The sequence below is a fragment of the Lemur catta genome, chromosome 12, assembly GCF_020740605.2.
Source record: "Lemur catta isolate mLemCat1 chromosome 12, mLemCat1.pri, whole genome shotgun sequence".
Lineage (NCBI taxonomy): Eukaryota > Metazoa > Chordata > Mammalia > Primates > Lemuridae > Lemur > Lemur catta.
The window spans coordinates 8,958,019-8,973,116 of record NC_059139.1 but is presented as its reverse complement, the minus strand read 5'-3'; the positions used below and the strand labels follow the sequence as shown (position 1 = coordinate 8,973,116).

Genomic DNA, 15,098 nt, shown 5'->3' with positions numbered 1-15,098 from the left:
TTTCGAATGGTAATAATATTGATTTCCTCCCACAGATTGAAGAAATTCACATAGGTCTTCAGGCTTCTTTATTGGTGAAGGCTCCAGGCACAGGGGAATTGTTTGTAAACTTTGATCCTCAGATATTAACCTTATTTAGAGAAACAGAGTGCATGTCACAGATGGGTCTGGAGGTCTCACCCTTTGCAGCTGCCCTCTTCCGGAAACGAGATACATACAAAAAGAACTTCAGTAACATGAAGGTATGCATTTTTCCCTCTTCTTGTCTAGCTCTAGACTGTGGTATTTAAAAATATTTTGTGGTGTAGCTGAGTGCAGTGGTTCATGCCTGTAATCCTAGCATTCTGGGAGGCTGAGGAGGGAGGATTGCTTGAGCCCAGGAGTTTGAGGTTGCAGTGAGCTAGGCTGATGCCACTGCACTCTAGCCAGGGTGACAGAGCAAGACTCTGTCTCAAAAAAAAAAAAAAGAAAAAATTGATGGCTTGTCACTTTTGAGAAGCAGAAATGGAGTGGAGGGTGTGAGGGGCCAGGGACATTGACTAAGGCTGCAGGGTTGGCTGCGGCCAGGCCATTATGTATCTTCAGGTTGAGATTAGAAGTTTGGGTTTTATTTTGAACGTACCAGAAACCAATGGAGGATTTGTGCTGGAGAAAAAGGCATGATCTCTTCTATAATAAAAATCACTCTTGCAGCTGGTGGAAATTGTATGTTAAGAGGGATAAGCATGTCAGTGGGAAGTCAGTTTGCAGGCTGTTGCACTGGCCCAGGGTGGAGATAAGGGTGGTGTAAAACAGAATGGCAGCAGAGTCAATCAGAGAATTTACAGAATTATGTCAACAGGCAGTTACGAAGGAACTCAAGGATAATTCCTGTGTTTTTGGTGTCAACAACTCAATGAATTGAAGTAGGGCTACCATATAGTGCTGTGCAGGTTACATTCTGCATAACTTGCACAATAATATGCAGGGGTCCATTTATGGAGATGGCAGAGACTGCAACTAGTTTATTTCGAGGAGCAGGAGGGAATCAATAGTTCTAATCATTAAGTACAAGATAGTTTTTAGACATCCAAGTGGAGATGTTATCCATGCAGGTAGATATATAACTCTGGAGTTCAGTGGAAAAGTCAAACTTGGCAGCATACTTTTGAGTGTTATCAGAATATAGTGCTGTTTAATGTCATTGTCCTGAACGAGATCTCAGGGAGAGAATATAAACGGAGAAGAGTGGAGGGCCATTAGACTGAGCACTGGTCTAAGAGAAGATGGATGGACAAATAAAACTAAGGATTGGCCTTGAGGTGGGAGGAAACCAACTGTCAAGGACACCAAGGGTAAGAAAAGGCTGATGAAGAAAGCACTGGTCACCAGTGACAAATGCTGCTGCCCAGGAGACAAGAAAGATGGGATCAGAGAGGTGGCCATGATATTTGACAACATGGAAACTATTGCTAAAATTTTTTACTGGTTAACATCATACTATAATACTAAGTTCATGTGTTTGCAGTGCTTTTACATTTTAAGCCATTTTTCATAGTCATTATTTCACTTGATCTTTTCTACCACCATGTTAGGTAAGTAGAACAGAATACTATTATTTTATTTTATAAATGACAAAACTATGGCTCTGAGGATTTAAATGACTTAGCCAAGGTCTCATAGCCAGTAAGTGGCAGAATTAAGACCAGAGCCCAGACTTGGAGTCTCCTGTTTTCCCACCGCTCCATGTTATATTAAAAAGTTAATGTTGGCAGTGGACAGACGTTCCTCAAATGTAGACTCGTGAAATACTAGCCAGCATGTTGAGATTCCCTTTTAGACTCTTTCTGCACATTAGGAAATCATTTAGTCAATCTATATATTTACAAATGAAATAGTTTTTACCAGGAAACCATCATTATAACACTATAGAATTACTGATGATAGTTTTATCCATAGAGTTGTTTCAGTTACATATTGCAGGTAAAAAACATCCTTAAAATTTACTGGTTTACAACAACTGTATTATTATATGTCATGACTTTGCGGGCAAATAATTTGAACAGGGCTTGGCTAGGTGATTCTTCTGTTCTCGTGTCATTGGTGAAGGTTGTTTAGTGGTGTTTGGCTGGTGGATGTTCGAGTTGGAAGGTCCAGGATGGCCTCATGTTGTGTCTGGTTCTTTGGTGGGGATGACTGGAAGGTACACTCACCTGGGACTGCGGACAGCAGCATCTATGTGTGGCCTTCCAGTATGGAGGCCTCAGGCTAGCAGAGTTTCTCAGGGCTCCAAGAGCAACTGTTACAGTGAACTAGGAGGAAACTGTGTGGCCTTTATAGCAGCCTCAGGTGTCTCACAGTGTCACCTTTTTGTTCTCTGTTGGGCTCCATAAGCCCATCCAGATTTAAAAGGAGGGGACATAGTCACCACCCCATGAGGGTAGGAGGGTCAGAGGATGTTTTAAAACCACCAGAGTTGTAAATGACAATTCAAGGTAGTAACTATTATCAGCTTGACGTTTATTACCTTGGAGATTGAAAGAGTTAAAGTTTCTACTGAACGTGAGTAGCTGGTGAAAGCAGATCTATTGGCAGGTTTGGGGGACCTATCTAAAGTGTTGCAGAGTTATTGTGCTGAATATGTAACAGAGTTTTCAGGCTTCTCAAAGTAGCCAAGGGTTTGTTTTCTTCATCTATTCCTTGGAAGATAGTTGAAACTAGAAAGAGATGAGCTAGCACAGGCTAATAGTTAACGAGTATAGCTTCTGAAGCCAATTTGATCAGGATTCAAACCGTTTATCTTTGGGTAAATTGCCTTCTAAGCCTGGGTTTCTCTTTTGTAAAATAGATGAATAATACCTCCTGGGGTTAAGGGATTAAAGGTGGGAAGCAGAAAGCCCGCTGGAGGCAGATTCTGAGAACTGCTTCTAGGTAGAATAACTGACGGTGGTTGAAAAAAGAATGAGCAGTGGATACCAGCTTCAGGAAATACACAAGTAGCTGCTAATAGAACCATCAAATTTAGACTTTTTCTAAAGTGGCTTTTATGGGAATTGAAAGAATATTATAGAAATCGTAGAAAAGTATTATATGAAGAAAGAATGATGAGATCCATTTGGGAAATACTAGGTTTAATAAAATTCTCAAAGCCCCTCAGGGCTTCTTACTTCCTTAAGGCAGGTTTATCAGAATTGTTAATAATAATTGTGGCTGTCCAAGATGGGAGATATTTTATGGTACATTTTTCAAATTTATCTGTCAAAGGGCCATTTTCCTTACAGAATCTCTTAGACCTAGTATTCCAGGGAAAACACTTGCAGAAATATTGATCTAATATCGAGATAATACCAACATGCACATATGCAAGCTTAATAACAATTGTATTTAAGAGGTATATTAAAGTTAGTTTCTTATAATTAATGATTATTAATATTGACATCACCCTGAAAAGCAGGCTAGAAGTAACTTAGGCCTATTTAAAAATGATAACAAATGAACAAAATACCGACACAGTTCAACATACAACAGGTAGGTTTTCGATGGAGGATAATAATCTACAAGTTTCTGATCCCAAATGCTCCTTTTGATTCTAATTAAGTAATAAGAGAAATACTGGTTGATTATCTCCCATATGCCAGGCACTGCTTTAGGCATATTGAACAAAGCAGACAAAATTCCTGCTCTTGTAGAACATATATTCTGGTTGGATAAGAAGAAAATAAGCAAGGCACATTGTAACTAGGTAAATTGTGTAGTTTATTGGAATAAAGTGATAGTTGCTATGGACAAAAATAGGAGGATGAAGTGTGTGAGTGGTTTTGGTGGTGGTTTACAATCTTAAATAGGTAGTCGAGATAGGCCTAATTGAGAAGGTGGCATTTGAGTAATTATCTGAAGGAGATACGAAGGCCCTGAAGCTAAGGACTAGTAATGAAGACAGTAAGAGAGAGAAAGAGTGGTTGAAGATGAGATCAGAGAAGTAATGGAACAAAATTGGGTAGGTCTTTTTAGACTAAGGACTTACTGAAGTCCTTTGTACAAAGACTGTAGCCATGAATTAGATGGGAAGCCATGTGTAACCATGTAAGCAGAGGAATGAGATGATCTGACTTAACATTTTGAAAGGATCACGCTTGCTGCTAACTTGAGCCTAGACTTATCTAGGGGGATGGGTGGAGGCAGGGAGACAATGGCAGACCATCCTGATAATTTAGGTGAGAGTCAGTGATGGTGGTAACAGTGGATGTGGTAAGCAAGTTAGATATAGAACCTCTTTTGAGTATAGAGCACAGAGGGTATCCTGAAGGGTGGCATGTGTGTGCGAGAGAGAGAAAGGAGTCAAGGACGAGTCTGAGGTTTGGCCTATAGACTGGAAGGATGGAGTCACCACTGTGGGCAGAAAAAGTTTTGGGGGAAGAACAGACTTTCAGTTTCTGACATGTTAAGTTCGAAACATCTGTCAGAAATCCAAGTAGAGATGTTGAGTAGGCTGTTGCCATGTATGATTCTAGACTTAAGGAGTGAGATCTGGGCTGGAGATGTAAATTTATTTGTCTTTGGTATACGGATGATACTCAAAGCCATGACACTTGTTGAAATCAACAGTGGTTCCTGACTCTCTCCCTGTGTGCTTTGGGTCTTGCATCAGGACTTGGTCGAGAGTCGCAGCAAAGGCCTGAGGGAGACCTCTGGTGACCCAGATGCTTTGGGTGATGAGTGTGGTCCATGGGTGGTGCCATAGGAGCAGGATGCGCACTGTACCAGTGTGCACAGTTGGATGGATGAGCTGAGTGGGTAGGCACTGTTACCACGACTTCACATGGTTTAGAAAAGTTACTTGACTTCAGCTTTCCTCCCTTTTTAGGCTGTGCAGCAGAAGGTGACAAAAACTCTTAGTCTTAAAATGCATCTTCAATTGCATTTTATTGGATTAGAAATTTGTAATTATGGAGAAAGGCCTTGTCTTCTGTTCTGTTCTTTTCTTTGTTTTTTGTTTTTGGCTACTCTGCCTGCTAGGTTATTAGAGCCCTACAGTTTGACCTAAAAAAAAAAGGTAATCACTTTGTATAAAAGTGAGATATTATTAATAGATACTAAAAGTGAGATGTTAGTTGCTTATTTAACCGCCATTTCATTGCAGATGGTGCTAGCTGAATATCAGAGAGTGAAGTCAAAAATGCCTCCCGCCATTGAGCAGCTGATGGTCCCTCATTTGGCCAAAGTGGACGAAGCTCTCCAACCCGGCTTGGCTGTGCTGACCTGGACGTCACTGAATATTGAGACCTATTTAGAAAACACATTTGCAAAGATCAGTAAGTTTGTCTAAATAGTTACTGTTTCTCAATTTTAAAGGCTGAGTTTTTAGCATCTGTTGTATAATATCCTACCAATATGTTGATATAAATAATGAAATGAAGGGTGTTAAGCTGTTTCGTAAGGAATTGTCCCAAGTATATGACATCAGTAATTTCCTGGAAACTATAAATATTCACTATTTAATTTTATCCCTAGAGATTAACCACATATTTTTAATTATTTTTATTTTTAGACATTAGGACTTAAAAGATCTTTAGAGTTATTCAGCTTTTTACACAAATAAATTAGTGTATTTTGAGACCCTGATTTCAAAAGATGTGGAGATTTGGATAGAGTGCTGAACAACAGGATAAAGGAAAAAAAAGTTTAAATAAACACTATTTTTTGTTAATGAAGGACTCTTTAAAATATATTTAAGGTAGTATATTCCATAAAATACGACTTTCCAGAGTGTGTACAGGTGTGCTGCAAAGAAGGGACGCAGATACATCTGGGAGATTCAGGTTAAGCAGTCAGACAGGTTTCTTTTCTAGAGGACTTTTTGGAGCGTTTAATGTGCCAGTGTCCAGTGAGTCTCCAAACGTGGGCTCTTGCATGTGGCATTTCCCAGAATTCCGTGGCTGCTTTCCAGGAGAACATATTACAGATCTTCTGTGGTAGGCAGCAGAACTGTTTGGAGCATGGCAATGCAGGGCTTTTTCACCAAGACAGACATTGCCATTCTCCTCTCCTACCCAATGCCCTCCACCTTCTCTGCATGGCCCAGTCCTCCCCACTTTTTATAGCCCGGAGTGAGCCCTGCACCCAAGAAGCCTACACTGACTCCTCTACCTTATGTGGCCACTTCCTTCTGTGACTTGCTGTTGTGTTCACAGTTGGGACCAGAGACTCTATATTTTGGTTGTCTTCTAATGGTTTAGTACAGTTTCATCTTTCTCCCCAAACTGACTGCAAAGGACTTGAAAATCAGGCTGTTTGTTTCTTGTACTTCTTTTGTATTACTCTCAGTTGGATGTGGAGCAGACACCCATACACTTACAGATTCATAACTGCAATATTTTTAATGTAGTTAGTTTCTTTCCATTTCTTTATAATCCTAATCCCATTCCTCCCCCTTGATCCCATCACCTCATTTCTGCATTACCCTTTCCTGGCCCTCCCTTCTAGATACCTACCATGATGCCTCCTTTTATCCACTCTTTCTTCAGCAGGTTTTCCTCTTGCTCTGGTATTTATGGCTGTTCAAGTAGTACCTGGTCTATTTATAATCTACATTGTCAAGAGCTGGTCTTATCAGTAGATTTTCACTGTACCCTCCAAATATTAATAACTTAGGACTTAGAAGGGTCCAGCTATTTAATAACTAAGTGCTTTACATTCCAGAATACTTGAGAAGTACTAGTTTGAGGAGTACAGTGAGATATTATGGTTGAATCTCTTACCCTCACCCTCTTTGTCTTGCTTTATAGATTGGGAGCTGTATTCAAAGACAAATTATAAAGGAGCTTTTGAATGTGAATGGATATCAAGCCAGAGATGCTAAATGGCTTCTAATGTTACATAGATGTAAGCAATAAAGATAAGTTTAGAACCCAGTTTCCTAGCTCCAAATTAATATTCTTTCCAAAACACATCTCCGCAGGAAATAAAACAAGAGGAAATTGGCTAAAATTCTCTAAAGAGTCATTATAAAATGTATAAAAACTTCATAATAAGAATTATCACAACCAAATTAGAATCGGCTACCCAGGTAGAATTTAGTAATACTCTCCCTAGAGAATATTAGGGTTAGAGTGTTAACACTTTGGATGTTTTATTGGAGTGTTAGCTGGAGACAAGGAGATAGTTTCTTCTTAGTTCTTGTATTCTATTATGTTTCTCTTTTTGTAATTTGGATTAAGGAACTAAAGTAGAGCAAAGATTAAGGTTCTTTGGGAAACAAACTATGTTAAATCTCAAGAACAGTTGGATTCTTTATTGGATTAGTGAGCTGGCTCTTCTACTTATGGGTGGTCATTTGCATCATGCATTGAAGAGAGTATTGGTTACTCTTCAAAATAACAAACAGGACTTCTACAGACATGATTTTGTACATTCTATGCATAAATGTTGTATTAGTTTCTTATTGCTGCTCTAACAATTTGGCACAAACATAGTGGCTTAAAATAACACAGTGATGGAGGTCAGAAGTCCAAAATGAGTTTTATGGGGCTAAAATCAAGGTGTCCTCAGGGATGGTTGCTTCTGGAGGCTCCAGGGGAGAATCCTTTCTTTAGCCCTTTCCAGCTTCCAGAGCCTGCCTACGTTGGTTGCCTCATGGTTGCTCCATCTTTGAAGCCACCAGCATAGCATCTTCCTGTCTTTCTTTCTGCTCCTCTGCTTCTGTGGTCACAGTTCTTCTTTCTGACTCTGTCCCTTCTGCCTCCTTAGTATAAGGACTCTCATGACTACAGTGGCCCCACCTGGATGATCCAGGACAACCTTCACATCACAAGATCCTTGATCACATGTGCAAAATCTCTTTTGCCGTATAAGGTAACATTCACAGGTGATTAGGATATGGACATCCTGGGGACTATTTTTTCGGTTTACCACAGATGTCCTTGAAGGTACTTTGAAGAATCAGTCAGTTAGAAAGAATAAAGAATTTTACTGAGCACACAGGCTTAAAGAAATGTGTTGGCTCTCTTTTAGTCCTGAACGAGTTTGCCAGGCAGAACTATTTGTTATTTTGAGTAGCCTCTTTAATAATTAGCTTAGAAATGATTGAAAACTTTTAGGCTTGTATTCTTTAGGAAGTAAAGGTATGTATTTAAGGAAGTGTTTATGTCTCTGATACATCATGAGAGTATAGCATTGACTTTTCTGTATTCAGTTTCAACTTTATTTCCTAGGAGAAAGTAGTATTAGAAATAGAGAGATTTTACTATTAATATGTGGTATCTGTTGAAAAATGCATTACCCATTAGATGGCTCTCCATTAGCCATCACTCCTACTTTTGATGCAAAATTGTTTCTAGTGTCCTTCAGGGTTGGCCTTCTCATCCATGGAATTCAGTGTTCAATATTACTTCAGCACAACTGAAAAAAGGTACCCTGTGATATTAACAGTAAAAGAAAAGTAGGGGAATTTCACACCAGTAATATTTGTTGAATACCTCCTGTGGAATAGGCACAGGGCTAAATGTTGAAGATGTAAGGATGAAAAAGATGAATTCCGGAAGAAGATCTCTTTTATTCACTTTTATTTTTCCATAGAGGACCTGGAGTTGCTGCTTGACAGGGTCAATGACTTGATTGAGTTCCGCATCGATGCCGTGCTGGAAGAAATGAGCAGCACGCCTCTTTGTCAGCTTCCGCGGGAGGAGCCACTCACCTGTGAAGAGTTTCTTCAAATGACAAAGGTTATTACAATATGGGTATTTTAATTTTAATTTTTTTGCCATTCATTTTTCTATAAGCAGCATTTGTTTTGAAACATAAATTAGGATTTTTTTTCTCTACTTGTGATGCCCTGTGATAGATGTGATTCAAACATAGAATCCCCTAACAATAATTTGAAAACGAAGAGAAATGTATCTAAGCAGTCACTTAGATATGAGGAATAAATTGTTTCTTTTCAGGTCAGTGGGAGAGAAATTGTGGAACACATTTCTAATTTTTCCATATTTTATGAAGAAGAGAGCTATTTTGCAGAAGAGCTTGTAGTAAGCTAGGGTTAATTAATGAAAACATTGTTTTGAATAGCTTCGGTACAGGGTTTCTTTTTTAAATATTTCCCTGGAGCAGTGTTTCCCAAACTGGTGTTCCATGGCAGACAATTCTGGAGCCATCGCTAGGAATTCTGGAAAAGTCGGGGGATGTACACAAACTGCTTAGGATAAAGACTGTACTTACAGATTCATTACACATTAACACCTTCATTGACATATTAAATACCCTCAGAAGATCTCCATTTAACTCACTGTAACCCATTATTTCTCAAACTTATTTGCAAATGGGACATTTTCTCCCCTGCCAGGAGTGTTCCATGAAGTCCCCTTCAGTCATGTCACTTTGGTATCATTTACGATATTCCTGATGGGCATCCTGTTGATAAGGACTCTTCAGTCAAGATTTTAATATGAGGGGTCCCTAAGACCACTGCCACTAGGAGAGCTCACTAGGGACTCAGCATGGAGTTGTTCTTGAGGCTGAGACTTACTGCCGGGACATAGTAAGGAGACACAGGTGGATCATAAGGAAAAAGGACAGGCAGTCTGGGGAATCCCTGTGCAGGATCCCTCCCGTGAGGGTCACATGGCAGGCTCACTTTCCACCCCCAGCGATGAAATACAGCAACTCTTGTGAAATATTTCTGCCCAGGGAAGCCCCTTAGAGACTCAGTGCCCCAGGTTTGTCTTGGGTCTGGGCACACAGGCATACTCTGCCTAGCATGGACCAAAGTTCCAGACTCCCAGGAGAGCAGGTGTTCAGCACAAACCACATTGTTTACACACAGTCTGGGCATAGTCAACCATCTTTATCAACAGTGGGAACCCACCCAGAATCCAAGCTCCCCGATGCCAACCTCACAAGCAGTGCTTTCTAAAGAGGGCAGTTTCAGGCCTGCTGTGTTTACCCTTTTCTGCACATATGGTAATCCTCAGTTTATATTACATCACTATTATATAATTGAAATTTACTGTCTACATTTTAGAAATTTCCAGTTCCTCATCTTCATACTCACTAACTGTGGGGAGATCTAATCCCCTCCCCACCCCTCCTGGTCATTTTAAAATTATCTCTCCCTCTGAGAAATCACTTGGCTCCGTGGTTTTACTATTACCCATATTCTGAGCATTGTTGTATAAAAGTGCATTTATTTTACATTTTAAAAATGTAGAATATTTTAAAAATGGAAAAAATAGAATTTTTATCAATTATACTACCATTGTTGTATTGTATTTTATATCTTTTAATAAAGTTGTGATTCCTATATACACACAGCTGGTTTGGAATCAAGTTTTTTTTTTCCTTCCAGTTAACATTTCTTCACAAAATCTTTTTCTTGTTGCTGTACGGCTTTCATAGGCACCATCTGAGTGATGCCTTCAGAATATTCTGTTGAGTTTATGTGCCGTAACTTACTCACCAGTTTCTTATTTCTGAACATTTAGATGGCTTCCAAAATTTTGCTATTTTGCCAAGAGCTGCAATGAATATATGTATGTATCATGGTTTGTTTTCCCTTTAAGATTGTCTCCTCCCCCAAAATAGGATTATTGTGACAAAGAGTATGGCCTTATTTGATGGCTCTTGATATTTGTAGTCAAATTGCTTTGAAAGCAACGGTGTTATCACCTCACAGTGCCACCAGCAATGCAATAGTAACAATTTCACTGCCTTCCAACAAACACGGTTTTCTCATACTTTACTAATTTTAGTTTAAACAGCAAAATCATGGAACATAATTTTAATTTGCATTTTTGATTACCAATATAAATGAATGATTTCTCTTGAATTTGTTTACTTTTCATAATTCATTTATTCCGTTAACAACTTTTGTGGAGCTCCTATGCAAACCACTGCTGTGGATACAGAAATAAACAAAACGGATGAAATCCCAGCCATCATGGAGCCCACTTTCAAGTGGAGAACACAGAAAAACAAACAAATAGAAAAGTCAGTAAGCAAACAACATATCTGGTGATGATAAGTTCAATGGAGAAAATTGAATAAGATAATAGCGCAAAGGAGTATTTGACAGAAAGTTGTGATTTTATGTTCCTGGTCAGGGATGACTTCTGTGGTTATATGTGAACGAAGGAAGTGAGGGAGCAAGCCCTATGTATATCTCTGAGCATTCCAGGTAGAGGGAACAGCAAGTGCAAAGGCCCTGAGTTAGAGAAGCATGTTGTTGTAGCTGGAGAAAGGTGCTGAGTTGCAGTACATCAAGTATGTTCATATGCTGAGGTAGAAAATCAAGTAGAGAGGAAGAAAGGGGGTGGTTGGTAAGCACAGTCTCTGAGGAAGTGGGAGCAGCTGCTATTCAGAACTCAGGATGTGGGATTATTCTTCAATGAAAGGAGAGCTATTGCATTCATGGAAACAGGAGGAACCAGGGGTCCGTGATGGAGGCTGATTTGTTTTCTGGGTGAGGGCATGGGGCTGAGGCATCGGATGAGTCCTTGCTTCGTGGCTTCTGTGTGCCTTGCGCTGTAGAAGTCAAGGTCGCCAGCTGAGTGAGACAAGGAAGGATGATGGTGTGAAGGTTTGAGCACACGGCTATTTTGGGGTCTAGAAGGTGATTGTAGTCATGTAGAATGATTCCTGGGTAGCGTTAGGGGTCCAGGTAGAGTTCAGAGACCATGAATTCCTGGTGCCAAGTGTCTGCATTGCCCTGGCCTGTGTGTGCCAGTGGAGAGGGTAGATCACCTGGTTCGTTAGGGTTAGACTTCTAGGTAGCGCAGTGGAAGGCTGAGGAGTAAAGGATATTGGCAAGATAATGGTTGAAGTGAGAAATCATCTTGTTGGGAGCAGGCCTGAACCAGGGAGTCAGGGCGAATAGACCTGGAGAAAATGTAGGGTCTAGAAGGTTCCTGAGGCATCCAGGCAATGAGGAAATATTGGAGCTCCACACTGGTTGGTCAAGGAGGAGACAACTCAGGATTGGAAGACAGACCCTTTTGGTGGTTTTCAATGTCTGGTGCCATCATGGGCTAGAGTTGATGGAATGACACAGGACGAGTGGAGGCAGTGTCTTTGATTTATTTTGTTTAACATAGGGGATATTTAAATGACCTATTTATTACTACTTTACTACTTTGTCCTCATTCTGTTACTATTCTGCTTTATTTCTATGCTGCTTACATTTTTATGACTGTTTTTTCTTAGAAAGAATTAAGAGATTTAAACAATCCTGTTAGAACTATTAGGTTATTAGTCATGGAATGTCCGATTTCCTTAAGTACTAAGTTTGACAGTTGATATTTCTGACATTTCACTTTGACACTTCTTGCTTTATATTTATTGTGAAGGCACATCCTCAGGCTTTCAAATGCACATTTGGCTTGTGATTATCTTTCAACTTTTTTTAGAGCAATTTTTGTGAAACCATGGATAAGCCAAAAATTTGAGTTATTTTCAAATATAAGTTCCATCGTGGAACCAGTGCAGCACAGACAGCTTGAAATACCGATGAAGTGTTTGGGAAGGATGTGGCTAATGAATGCACAGTATGTCGATGGTTTGAGAAGTTCCTTCTGGTGATTTTAATCTTGAAAATGAGCCATGTGGGTGACCTGAGACCAAGGTGGCTAATGATGAGCTGAAAGCTGTAGTGGAAGCAAATCCATCTCAACCTATGTGTGAATTAGCAGCAAGGTTTGACATTACTATTCCAACAATACCGGACCATTTGAAACAAATCAGCAAGGTAAAGAAGCTGGATAGATGGGTTCCCCATGAATTAAATGAGTGTCAGAAGAGAAATCGTCTCGAAGCTTGCCTTTCTTTGCTGTCACAACATAAAGGTGAACCATTGCTACACCGTATTGTTACATGTGATGAAAAATGGATCCTTTTTGACAATCACAGTGTTTGGCACAATGGTTAGATAAAGATGAAGTGCTGAAACACAGTTCAAAATGGAATATTCCTCAAAAAAAGCTAATGATGTCTGTTTGGTGATCCAGCGCTGGTATTATCCACTACAGCTTCATGAAACCTGGTCAGTCGATTACAGCATATGTCTACTGCAACCAATTGGACAAAATGATGAGGAAGTTTGCAATTAAGCAGCTGAAGTTGGTCAATAGAGACAGGCTAATCCTCTTGCAAGACAACGCTGGACTGCATGTTGCACCAGCAACGGTGTTCAAACTACAGAGGCTGGACTTGGAAACTCTGTAACTTCATGGGAAGAGAGGCTGCTGATGGCGTTTGTCCATCCACAGTGCTCCACTTGATTTCCTTGTCCTTAATATATCCTTTACAGGACACTTGGCCTGGGCTGGTGTGGAGGGTGTGGCCAGTCATCACTGGGGCTGAAATCTCTCCTGGAGGCTGAACTATGGCATTGCTACCATTGCTGATGTGTTCTCAACAGCTCCGTAAACAAATCTGACACTCTGCTAATCTCTTTTTTGTTTTGTTTTGTTTAGGACCTTTGTGTAAGTGGTGCTCAGACTCTACATTTTAAAAGCTCATTAGTGGAGGAAGCAGTCAATGAGCTGATAAATATGTTGCTGGATGTGGAAGTTCCATCTAAAGAAGAAAGTGAAAAAGTATCCAATGAGAATAGTGTTGATTCAAAAAACAAAAGTTCAGGTAAGAGATGGGGTAATGAAAGGGTCTTGTTTTTCTAGGACATTTACTAAAAACTAAAATTTAGTTTTCTGTATAGCAATTAATTTCATACTTCTATAAACACCATCCCAATATTATAATGATAATTTATAAATCTGAAATTATGACTCTGAGCATATTGTAATGACTCTCTGTTGTTAATTCCATTACTTTTGGCTTAACTCTAAAAACATTGACTTTGCATTAGACCTTGTTAGCTCTCTTTGCATTTGTATATGAGTGGGTGTTTTATTTCACCTTATCAATAGAGTGGGATGGCTTATGGATTGGAATTCCCCTTGGAGAACATTTATATTAGAGCAAACATTTTGTGGGACAGAGAAGGACACTAATATGTGGAGAAGGGAAGTTATTACCCCATGGTTTTAGGGGTGCTGTGGGGGGAGAACGCCAGGACTCAGGACCCTGGGGGCCAGCGTAGCTTTCTCAGCCACAGCTCCTGCCTCTCTTGTTGGCTGTTTTCTCACATTGGGAGGAGAGGCCTCCATCAGTCCATTTGGTGTCCCGATTTCCTCCTCCTACTCTTTGATGGCCTCACTTTCTAAGAAGTGTGATGTTAGTGATACTAAACTTGCATGTAATGTATCTTAATTGTCTTTAATTGCAGTAGATGGTTCTATTGTTCTATCATCTCTCTCTCTCTTTTTCTCTCTCTCTGTTTATTCATCTAATCTCTCTCTATCTCTTTCATCTTATAACAGGAAAAAGAGAAGAAGGAAATTCTGACACCTTGACATCATCCCTTAATGCCAGGGCTGAGCCCTGGCTTTGGACAATCACGAGAAAAAAGAAAGAGACCGAGATGTTAGAGCAAGAAGCCTGCGAGTTGCTTTCTCACTTCAACCATCAAAACGTGGATGCTCTTCTCAAAGTTACAAGGAATACACTAGAGGCCATTCGCAAACGCATTCATTCCTGCCACATGGTTAACTTCCTGGGTAATAATCCCACATGGTTTGCCTACTGTCTGATCAGGCATAGTTGCTGGTGTGGCTATGCGTATGTGTGTGTTCATGTTCCTGTTAAATGTAAATGAGTCAAAAAATCCTCCATTTATTGAGTGCCTCCTTGTACTTTTATACATTATGAACTTTGATCATCAAAACAATTCTATGAAATGGGTTAAGTTCATTACTCTCATGTTAAAACAGAAGACTGGAGCACAGCACAGAGAGGTTAAGTAATTTGCTTAAGGTTGCTTAGCTTTTGTTAATAACATGAAAATTGGTACAACTTTTAATGATTTTGTGATAAGATGAAAACAGAAATGAATTATTTTAATTAAGGAAAGAAAAAATACATGGTTTTGAAAGAAGACATACGGAAATGATTATTTCATTATTAAATTATTTAGGTTTTTAATCAGCCTTTTAAAGTGGAAAAGATCTTACTATTTCACACTGTTCAAAGTAGATTTTTCTTTTTACTGTTTTTCATGTGAATTTAGTACCTTC

At 39.6% G+C, this 15,098-nt stretch overlaps 1 protein-coding gene across 1 annotated transcript in view; it reads left to right on the top strand.

Moving 5' to 3' along the window:
* Window positions 1–15,098, top strand: part of DNAH5 (dynein axonemal heavy chain 5) — a 193,791-nt gene that overhangs the window by 31,214 nt on the left and 147,479 nt on the right. Inside the window, exons 15-19 of the mRNA XM_045565937.1 lie at window positions 36–242; window positions 5,120–5,291; window positions 8,554–8,699; window positions 13,440–13,605; window positions 14,346–14,582. Of these exons, the coding sequence (XP_045421893.1) occupies window positions 36–242; window positions 5,120–5,291; window positions 8,554–8,699; window positions 13,440–13,605; window positions 14,346–14,582 (928 nt within the window). The remainder of the gene's footprint in view (window positions 1–35; window positions 243–5,119; window positions 5,292–8,553; window positions 8,700–13,439; window positions 13,606–14,345; window positions 14,583–15,098) is intronic.